The following is a 10,999-nucleotide window of genomic DNA, read 5'->3' as shown; positions in this document are numbered from 1 at the left end:
TTTTGCATCTTGTGAACCAGACCCTTTAGCTCAGGCTGTCCTGGGATCCATAGCTTCCTCAGGACCTTTGGTCTTGTGCCTCCCCAGATAGGAGGAGCCTGGCCACCTCAAGGCAGAGAACACCCAGTGACTCCCCAGTGTCAGCTGGGGGCTCTGGGGAGTAGTAAGCACACAAGACAATGGGGGTGGGGCTCCGGGGGATGCAGGAACATGGTTGCTGGTCAGTAGGGGGTGGGGTCCTGGAGTCCTAGGTGCAGGCTCATCACCACATCCTTTAGGAACTTCCCCGCTTCAGGGAGAGCTGAGGATAGTGGTGAGGGTGGGGCTTCAGGAGACTTAGCCAATACCCTGGGCGATCCCTATCTCCATCGGGTCTGCCACCCGCAGGATATAGTTACTAGGAGTAGAGTTCCTTAAGGACAGTTCAGTCCTGTGTGGTCTCAAGCTATAGGCTGTCACCTGCACACACGCTTATTGCCTGCCATCTGTATGTATAGCACCTGACTGTAGAGACATGAGTGTCCAGGTGTGTACAATGCCTGGGGCCCACCCAGCCTTCATTCCCACACGCGCAAGCACAGTAAGTGACAAGTCAGAGCAGCAGGTGAGCACACGTGTTGGGATCCAGTGTCAGCTGAGGGGGTGCTTTTGTGTTATGCGTTCCCCCTCATACAGCCCCTCCCAGGGCCCTCAGGCAGCTGGGCCTCCAGGCCAGTAGGCCAAGCCCCAGGCTCAGCACAGCCAGCACAGCCACAGCTCCGGCTAGAAGTGGCACCGTGGCTGCAGGAAGAACATGGGGGTTGTGAATCCCAGGCCTTGGGGACACCCCGCTCCCACCCCTGCGCAGAGGGCTGTCACCTGGGGGGCTGGTAGACTCAGAGGAACCATGGCAGGGGGCCCCATGAGCTGGAGGCCTGGCTGGAGCAGTCAGTTGCTGGAAGCGCCCAAGTGGACAGGGGGCTGGGCACCCAGGAACCCTCAGTGGCAGGGGTGGGCTGGAGGTGTCATTTCGGTAGATGAGAGAGATGGTGACATTCCTGGTGGTGAAGAGGACAGTAGTATTGCCCATTCCCTCCTAAGAGCCCATCCCACCCAATGCCAAGGCATCACCCATCCTCACTCTCCATCTTCCTCCTCAGGTTCCCTGGAACTCCCCCGGAACTCAAAGGCCATGCAGGCAGCATAAGGTGGGGTGTTCCCATCGTAGAGACCCAGGGCTCCCTGGAGGGCTAGCAGGGTGCTGTCATGCTGCAGAGAATTCCATTGAGGGAGATGAATTAAGACCCTAGAATGCATCTAGCACCCTTAGAAATAACTCCAGACCACTCCCATCCACACCATGGACATTCTGTGATTGTCCAGACATGCTAATTGTTCCTTAGCAGTTCTATTCAACAGTCCTTGCAGGGGGACTAAAGCTCCTCAGGCCCCCCCTCATCTTACTGTGTTTCTAGTGATACAGTCCCCTAAGTACTGTAGGAGGTAAGGGTGACCCAAGTCAGTGGGCTTAGATTACATGATCTTAACCACCACTGCCACCCATGTGGTAGCCAATCCCTGTCCTTCCCGAGGACTCACAGCTGAGTACATGACCATCTTGAGGGGCAGCCCCAGGCTCTGGGCCCGGGAGAAATTGCTGAGGATGGCATCCAGAAGAATCCCTGAGGGACAGGAACAGAGTGCTTATATACCCCCTCCCCACCTGAGGAACAACTCCCCCGCCCCCATAGGCCTTACACCTCACCCCCTGTCAGCTGGGCCTTTTCTGCTGCCCGGGGTGGGCCCACATGTGCCCTGATATCCAGAGCTGAAATCTGTGACAGAGTCCTCAGGACGTCTGGGGAGGCCCAGGATGGAAGGGTGAGACCATGGGCACGCTGGGGAGAGAAGGAGAGGACCTCGAGAGGGAGTCCTCAGTCACCCCCCATTTGTTCTGTATGTGCATGTGTACAATGTGTGCCCGCATGCATGTGCATGTATGTGCATGTATGTATAGGTTAGAGATTACCTGCAGATGTTCCTCGGCCTGGCCCACCTAGTTTGAGAGTCTCCCTGGCCTGGAACTCACCACACAGGCCATACTGGCTAGCCACTGAGCCCCAGGGGTCCTCCCATCAAGGTCTCCTCAGCACCAGGATTTAGGTGTGGTTGCTGCATCCGGCTTTCAGGCAAGTGTTGGCAGTCCAGCCCCTCATGCTATGGCAAGCACTTTGCTGCAGCCAACCCTCCAGACCCTAACCTTCATTTAGAGTCCTCAGAGATCAGCTTGCCACAGTATGGGCCAGAGCAAGTACCAGACCAGAATCCCTACCAAGCCCTTTGGGACCAGAGATGCCTTGGAATCTGACATTAGGGATTCTAGAAAGATCCAATGAAATGGTACCAAGAAAGGGGATATCACTGTCCAACAGCCTGTCACCATCCCCACCATGCAGATGGGGAAACCAGGGTACACAGGCTAAATTGCTTGCCCTAATAAACAGCTAGGCCAAGTGCTGGTTTAAAATCCCCAGCTGGGAAAGGTGAGGAAAAGACTCACCTGACAGATGAGTGTGTCCAGAACTTTCCATGCTCTGCGGAGTGGCTCTCCAGCCAGTGACAGCCCGGTGAAGTTGCCCAGGCGGGTCAAGAAGTCCTGAGTGGAGATGCAGGGCTGGGTGAGCCCTGACCAATCCTTGCTGGCACCCAGCCCCACCAGTCCCCCGCTGCACTCACCGCCCAGCCCTTCAGGGCCTCCTGGTAGTCAGCTGCCTCTGTGGACTCCCTCAGCAGCTCGTGATATCGAGGGCAGCTGCGCATGGGGAACCTCAGCAACTGAGAGAGACTGGGGCTCAGGGGAGACAGCGGCAAGTCTGCAGTCTCCCAATTGGCCATGGGGCCAGGGTCTCTGGCTTGTCCCTCTCCCATTGTCCCCTGTACCCAGCTAAGCTGGGCGAGGGGTAACAGCTTACCCCTCTGGGCCGTTCCACCAGGGACAGTCTTGCTGATCTCAGCTGTTCTGGGCTTGGAAGCCCAGAAGTGTGTCCACCTGCCTCTGCCCCTCTCCAGCTCAGTGGCACGCTTTACTTCCATCCCTTTTTGTGTATGTGTGGTGCTGGTTCTGGAACCCAGGACCTTGGACAAGCTAGGCAGTCCCTCTACCTCTAAACCACAGCCCCAGTGCCTCACTGGGGGACTCTAGTGCTTCACCACTGAGCCACACCCCCAGTCCCTCCTGGGGGGATTCTAAGGTGGTGATGGTGGGGGTTAACCACTGGCCTACATCCCAAGTTGTCTTGTTAAACTTTCGAAAAAGTCTCGCTAAGGTTCCCAGAATGACCTTGAACTCAAGATCCTTTGTTTCTCCCACCAGATCCAGCCCCTGACCTTGTCCTCAGACACAGGCACTGTGTGCACTGGAATGGGCTTCCAGTCGGCCTCAGGACTTCCGGGGGCGGCTTCGGGGAACAGCCCAGCCAGGTTGGCCTGTGCGCTCTCCAGTGTCCGGTCAAAGTCTGTGCTGCGGATGTACACCTGGGGGTTGGGGGTGAGGACAGCAGAGGGGTTGGCGGGCCAAGGGTCAGCAGTGTCCCAATCAAAAGCTTCAGATGCAGTTTGGGGTAGGTTAAGTCAAAGGTCAGGCACTGAGGGTGAGTTCAAGTGTCTAGCCTTCCAACTTTGGAAGTTGGGATAGAGGTCAGAGGGGTGAGGTGTTGGACTGCAGGGGTCTACTGAGGTGTTGAGAGTTAAAGGAAGGTCAGATCAAGGAGGTTGGAGGTACAAGATGTAGAAGGTGGGAACTGAAAACATGGAGCTAAAGTTCAGTACACAGTTCTCAGAGGAATCAGGATGAGGGCCAGGAGGACTCGGCCTAAGGATGTCAGAAGACAGAAAAGGAAGGTCAGCCATGATGAAGGCAAAGATCAAAGGTTGGAGGTTGAAACTGCTGGGAGGTGTTGCTAAGTGATGGAGGGCTTGCCCAGCATGTGTAGGTCCAGAACCCTCCCAAGAAACCCAACCCCAGGAAACACAGGAGTGCAAAGCAAAGATCAAACACCAAATCAGGTTCAAAGGTCAGAAGGTCAGGATGGAGTACTTGGGAATCAAGACAAAGGTTGAGGTCCAGTCAGTGGTCAGACTGTAATAGTTTGAGAGGTCAGAGGTCAGTGTGGATTCCTTACTAACTCAAAAGCCCATGGGAATGCAGATCAAATTGATAGAGACCAAAGACAAGAGGTGAAGGCCAAAGGGGACACTGGGATTAAAAGTCAGCAGCAAAGTACCTCTTCACGCCTGTACTCCGGGCTCAGAAAGGCCTTATAACGCCTCCTCAGAAATCGGCCCAGCTCCAGCTGCTGGCGGATCCCTTCCTGGGGACAGAGGCAGCCTCAGCAGACCCTCATCACCTGTCCCCCAGCCCTCTTCCTCACCCCCTCTTCCTCCTCACCTTGGTCAGCTGGCCCAGGCCTCGGGGCCACAAGGTGGAGGCAGCTTCCTTGTGTGGGTCTGTGGGGTAGGAGGCCAGTGGGGCCCGGTCACCATGACGGAACACCTGGGGATGTTGGAGAACCGGGTCAGGGCTGGTCTAGGAGGCAGAGAGTGGGTCAGGTGGGGTGGGAGGCTGCGTACCAGAGCCACAAATAGCAGGGGCCCCTCCAGCAGGGCCTGGGGTGGGAGCAGCAGCAGCAGCAGCAGCAGCAGCAAGGGTCCGGCAGTGTGGCCCTGAGACCCAGGCTCGGCCATTTCCACAGAGAGCAGACGCTGAGCTCAGCCTCCGTCTGTGCTGTGGTCTCACCTGCTCATTAGCCTCCGACTCAGCCCCCTGCAAGCAGCGCAGGCCCCAGCATGCTCCACAGCACTGCCCCAGTCTGGGGAGGCCTGGGGTTAACCCAGTTCATCTCCACAGACCCCCCAGGAGGTGTCCATGTAGCCGCCAGAATCGCTGCTATGCTGGTGGGAAGACTGAGGCACGACAGGACCACTGACTTGCCTGAGGAAACGTCTAGGAAGTAGCAAAGCTGAGAGGGAGTTACAGGGAACCCTGCCCCACTCCCACCACCCTGCTTCCCCATGTTTTCTGTTCCTTTTTGAAAATGTCAGGACTCTCTGAGGCTACAGGGCTCCAGCCCCTCCATAGTCCCCTCCCAGGGTCCAGGAAGAATCTACAACCAGCTAATAATTAATCTTTCATGGAAGAGAAACGAATCTATGTACGTGAAACTCCTTAGTCCATACACTTTATTATTCTGTGTCAGTTACAAGCTTCTATTCTGCTCTCGTGCCTAGCTCCTTTCTTGCCTGATTTCTCTCTATATTTACCTACTGTCCCCTCTAGGTTCTATCTTAATCCCTTCATCTAGTTCTGTCCCATCTAGGATCTCGTCCATCTTGTTCTTTCCCCTATCAGCTCCTCTCCCATCTCCTTCTCTCTCATCTTGTTCTTCCCTGTCTGGCTCTTCCTCACCTTCCATCTTGTTCCTCTAGTACTCTCTTCCAGCCCTTCAATCTAGTTCTTCCCCATCTCAGTTTGTTCCTCTCCAGTTCTTACCCATCTAGTTCTCCCATTCTCTTTTCTCTTCTCCGTCCTCCCATGCCCTGGAAATCCTGGTATATATACACTTACAAGCAGTATTCCCTTGGCAGTGCAAAGCCAGGCTTCCACTGAGGAAGGGGTGATAAGAATCACAGAGAGGGGCAATAACCGTTAATTACCATTTGCAACCTCAAAGGGAAGTGACCAATGGGGAAATGAATTAACTAAAGGCTAAATTTGGGTAATATCTAAGAAGAGGGATCTTATGTGCTCAACTATAGTCTTAAACATGATTGGTAGAAAACGTTAAGAATCTGTAAGTTGCTTGGTCAAAGGGAGAAAATAAAACTGCCTTCTTTTTTCCTGTGGCTCCTATCTGTCCAAGCTATCTGCCATTTTTCTGCAGGGTGGGGGAAAGTGTGCTCTGTCGCTAGGCAACATGTGTACAGCTAGATACCTCTGGTGATAGTTACAGGGAGATCTGGAACTGGAGGTAAGATTTGGGAAAGGAGGAAGTAAAGCTTAATTGGCACATCCACCAGGCCTTCTCAAACAGGTAGCCTGGATTCTTAAGTCTGTTCTTAGAGAGTACAGAGGTGTCTCTGCTAAGGTACTTTCCTCCATCTGGGGATGGACCTGGCCGGATGCTGCCAATGATGATAATTACAGGCTTGAACTGGGGTTCTGGCTGAGCATAGCTGTCAGCGCACAAGGTTATCTAAATATTCCTAGAAGTGGTTAGGTAAGGAGTTAAAGGTCTGTAAAGTTAGTAAGGCTGTAAGAAAGGAGGGTCGATTGAGCTAAATTGTGTAAAGCTGTTACTTAACGTCCACTTGACCTAGGTGGTGTCTCCTTGTGGAATTTGCCTTAAATCAGGAGAGCTTCATGTGGACTGTTATTACTGCTAGTCCTTGAAAGTGGCTAAGAGAGATAGATATCTGATTCTAAAAAAAACCCCTTCTTGAGGCCATTCTCCAAATACCTGGAATGTGTATGTTCAGAGAGTGATCAGTCCACACTCTTAGCTCTTGTTAGGGAAAAGTCAATTGGGAAAACTATGAAGGCACACATGATTTTTGTAACAGAAGACAGCTGATATATAACAAGCCAAGTAACACCAAAAACTCCTTGGAATTTGGCTTCCTCTGGAGGAATTCCCTGATTCCTCCAGGTAGTGACTTTGCCATAACCAGCTTGAGTTTTTATGATATATTCCTGCTGCCTGCAGCAGGCCCCCTTGGACTTCTCACTTTCTTCCCACACCACATACAACTGGTTAAAACCAACAGGACCCTGTAGCAAAATTCCCAAGCCAGGAGTAGACAGACTAGGTTCAAATTACAAGCTGTGTGATACTATCCCCAAGTTACCGTAATTTCTGTGTGCCTTCATCTCACAAAGCAGACCAGATGGGTGGAAGCATTAAGCACTTACGAGGACCTGTTTGTAGAACGGAACCTTTAAGAAGTTGTGTGTGCCGGGCGGTGGTGGCGCACGCCTTTAATCCCAGCACTCGGGAGGCAGAGCCAGGCAGATCTCTGTGAGTTCCAGGCCAGCCTGGGCTACCAAGTGAGTTCCAGGAAAGGCGCAAAGCTACACGGAGAAACCCTGTCTCGGGGAGAAAAAAAAAAAAAAAAAAGTTGTGTTTATGACCACTTAACAAATGACCCTAAAACTTAGCAATTTATGTGTGTGTTCATGTGCGTGCAGGAGTGCATGTGTGTGTGGAGGCCAGATGGCAGATGTCTTTCTCAAACACTCTTCACCTTATCTTTTTAGACAGGGTCTCTCACTTAACCTGGAGCTTGCTGACTCAGGCTAGGCCAAACTCCAGAATCCTCCTGTCTCAACAAGCCCTGCAATTACAGCTACAAGCCATTATGCCAAGACCAAGGAACCAAACTCAGTACCTCATGCTTGTGAGGCCGGTGAGCCGCCTCCCCAGCCCCAGCTCGATGTCTTAAGGCAGTTGTTATTGCATTGCTCATGGGTTTTATAGGTCGAAAATTGGGAAGGCTTAGTATAGAGGGAGTCTAGCTGTTTAATTTTTGAGGGTTTTTTTTGTTTTTGTTTTTGTTTTTTTTGGGGGGGGGTTTCGAGACAAGCTTTGTGTAGCTTTGTGCCTTTCCTGGAATTCACTTGGTAGCCCAGGCTGGCCTCAAACTCACAGAGATCCGCCTGCTTAATCTGAGTGCTGGGATTAAGGCATGCACCACCACCGCCCGGCTGAGTTTGTTTGTTTGTTTGTTTGTTTTGTGTTTTTTGAGGTTGTGGTTTGAGACAGGGTCTCACTATGTAGTTCTGGCTGTCAGAAAACTCACTACATAGACCATGCTGGCCTCAAACTTACAGATCTCTGCCTCTCAAGTGCTGAGATTAAAGGCGTGCATCACTAACTATATCAGGCCATGATTTTATTTATTTTTATTTTATGTGCTTGTATGTATGTGATGCATGCATGCAATGCTGACTGAGGCCAGAAGAGGGCATTACATCCTCTGGAACTGGAGTTACAGATGTTTGTGAGCCACCAAAACTGAACCCAGGGTCTCAGGAAAGCAGCCAAAAAGCAGTCTACTATCATTTGAACACCTGCTGAGCAAGTGCTGTCTCTGAGCTACATCTTTAGCCACAACACCTGCCCCCTCTTTTAATGTTGTAGACAGAATTGCACTACATTGCCCAGGCTAGCCCTAAACTCACTCTGTAGCCTGGGCTGGCTCACAACACTACAACTTCAGCTTCCCAAATGCTCAGAAAACAGGGATGTGCTACCATGGCACCAAAAAGTCTGTTAATGCCAGCCGGGCATAGTGCTACACGCCTTTATTCCCAGCACTCAGGAGACAGGTGGATCTCTGTGAGTTCAAGGCCAGCCTGGTCTATGTAGCAAGTTAATCTCAAAGCAAAACAAAAGACAGCCATAAGTGACACCGAACCATGGGAACAATGTGGAGTGGTGACCAAGTTCTGTCCCCAGAAATGTCACGGTACTCGGCCTCCTGGGCTGCTCACTCCCTGTGCCACTATAATGATTGACCACCAGCCAGGCAGTAGCAGAGGACCCATGATCCCCAGCTGCCCTGGAGGTTCCAGGTCCACAGTCTGTGTGACCTCAGACCATGCATCCACCACCAGCTATGAAGGAGAACTCCATCCCCTGCCTTTCCCACTTCTTGGAGCTGGTTTCCAGGACTCCCATTTTCAAAGCCAGTCACACCCACCCCTTCAGCTGTCACATCACCAGATTCTGTAACCTGGTGTCCCCTGCTTCTCTCTCTTTTTGTGTGTGTATGTATGTATGTGTGTTTATTCTCTGTGTTCATTGAAAATGTATTACACTTGTGGGGTGGGGCTCCCACATGCCACAGCACATATGCCAAGGTCAGAGGAGAACTTGTCAGGTCTGTCCTTCTACCGTGTGAGCTCTGAGAACTGAACTATCTCGACAACCCTTCTTTTATTTTATTTATTGGCTTGTTCACTTAGTAACAGGGTCTCATGTATCTCAGGTTACCCTTGAACTGTCTATGCACTATGTAGCTGAAGGTGACTTTGAACTCCAATCCAGACAGAAAGAGCAACAGCGGACCCAAGAAATCACCGGAGTCCAGCATGGTGAGCCAGTTTGTGTATTGGGGTCACTCAAAAGCAACTGCCCCAACAGAGAGTCCCACGGGGCGGGGGGTGGGGGTGGGATACAGAGATGTCTCACTGGAGTCTTCTGGCATCTGGCAGGCAGCTCCACTTGAGAATGTCTTCTCTCCAGCTACAACCACCTACTGCTCATGTAACTTGTGAGTCTGGAAAATGTCTTGAGTTTTGTGAGCCTCTTGACCCTTCTCCCCAGCCTGGATAGAGAAACACCTGCACCACACAGAGACATTCTCTTCTGTGTGGAGAGGCCAGAGGTCGAGTCAGATGTCGTCCTTAGTTTCTTTTCACCTATATTCTGGTGGCTCTCGCTGAACCTGGAGCTCACTGATTTGGGAGCAAGCCCCAGGGATGTCCTGTCTCCACCTCCCCAGTGCTAAGGTGACAGGCACATGTGCCATGCCTGGCTTTTTACAGGAGTGCTAGGGAATCAAACCCAGGTCATCATGCTCATGTGATACGGGCTCAGACATCTTTAAGTGAGTCACCTAAGGTCATCCCACAGACAGATGTCAGAGGTGGGATTCAAGCCCGCATGGACATCCCTCCAGGAGGCTTTCTACCCTGTGCTTCCCTCCTCAGTGTCAAGGCTGGGGCATCACTGCAAAAACCCAGGCCCTCCAGTGGCTCACACCCATGGGGACATCTGGTAGCAATTTGTGAAGGTGAAGGTAGTTCAGCACACATGTATTTATCTGCCCTCTCCTCTGTACCCCTAATAGCCTGGAGAGTCATTATAAAGGTATAGAGGACAGAAAGAGTTAGGAACCTACAAAGAGCACTGGGTGGTCAGAGTCAAGGTGCCTCGCTGTCCCCGTGGTCCAGATGTCAGAATGTGCCACCCACCATGCTTCACATTATCATGATGCTCCTGCCATCCTCACAAACTGGAGACTGGGTTCTAGCGTAACTGCTGACTCTCGTCCCCACCATTGCGTCTGGCAGACATGAGGATGCCATTTTGCCTGGGCCGTTAGACCAGGGGCAATCTCCTGCCTCAAGATACCAGACCCAGTCTTTTCCTCCACTGCTCACAATTCTCCCATGGCTCCCAGCACACTCCAGGAAAGAAAACAGAACTCAGTGAGTGTGGAGATCCAGCTCTGAACTCTCCAATCTCATAGGTCTTGATGCTGGATTTAGTACCGTGTGACATTCCACACCCACATCCCCTCTCCCCAGTCCCCAGTGTGAATGTCTCTTCTACCCAAAATGCCCTTTCCTGGTCACCATGGTCACCATTCTGGTCTCCCCGACAACCCCCTCCCATTCTTGAGGCATCTTCCTGGCTGACTCAGAGGCCTGGGGGAGGGAGGTCAAGCCTCTGTGTGGCTAGGACCCATGGCCATGAACTTGCAGGAAGTGAGGACAGGTGAAGGGGCTGGGGCAGGGGTGGGCGCAGGGAAGGGAGGGAGCTGACTCCTGACCTCCTCCCCTAGAATGTGACCTTGGCCATGGCTGTGTTCACCATCCTAGCCTCCATCTACTTCTTCAACAAGGTGAGGGGGAGACAGAGTGTAAGAGTCTGTGTCTCGTGTCTCTCTTTATTTGACCATGTACCATGTGTCTCCATCACGCTTCTGTCTCTGCTCTAGGCTCAACAATGAGAAGGCATGGCTTCCCAGTCCTCCAGCCTGGCCTCTGCTTGTTCTACCATCGCTCGGGCCTCTAAGATCTAATAAATGTAACAGCATCAGACCAAGGCTGCCTTCTCCCTAAGCCCTACTCGGCACAACCCTGCTCCCGCAATCAGCCAAAATCTCAGTGGGAAGAAAAAAAAGTAGAGACCTGGCCCCTAGATCTGAGGGAGGAGGCTGGGCCCTGGACTTCTGA

The 10,999-nt window shown here is 52.2% G+C and overlaps 1 protein-coding gene across 1 annotated transcript; it reads right to left on the bottom strand.

The window, feature by feature from the left end:
* Nucleotides 1-667: 667 nt before the first annotated feature.
* On the bottom strand, nt 668-4,722 carry Acp4 (acid phosphatase 4). The gene is made up of 11 exons (XM_036173982.1): nt 4,609-4,722; nt 4,427-4,531; nt 4,263-4,349; nt 3,367-3,513; nt 2,716-2,814; nt 2,540-2,635; nt 1,745-1,877; nt 1,579-1,661; nt 1,121-1,248; nt 859-1,037; nt 668-780 (listed from the first exon to the last, which is right to left on the bottom strand). Exons 1-11 carry the CDS (start codon nt 4,720-4,722, stop codon nt 668-670), a joined length of 1,284 nt encoding a protein of 427 aa, XP_036029875.1.
* Nucleotides 4,723-10,999: the final 6,277 nt, after the last annotated feature.

This window comes from Onychomys torridus, chromosome 1, assembly GCF_903995425.1.
Source record: "Onychomys torridus chromosome 1, mOncTor1.1, whole genome shotgun sequence".
NCBI lineage: Eukaryota > Metazoa > Chordata > Mammalia > Rodentia > Cricetidae > Onychomys > Onychomys torridus.
The sequence above is the reverse complement of the archived record's forward strand: the minus strand, read 5'-3'. Positions and strand labels throughout refer to the sequence as shown.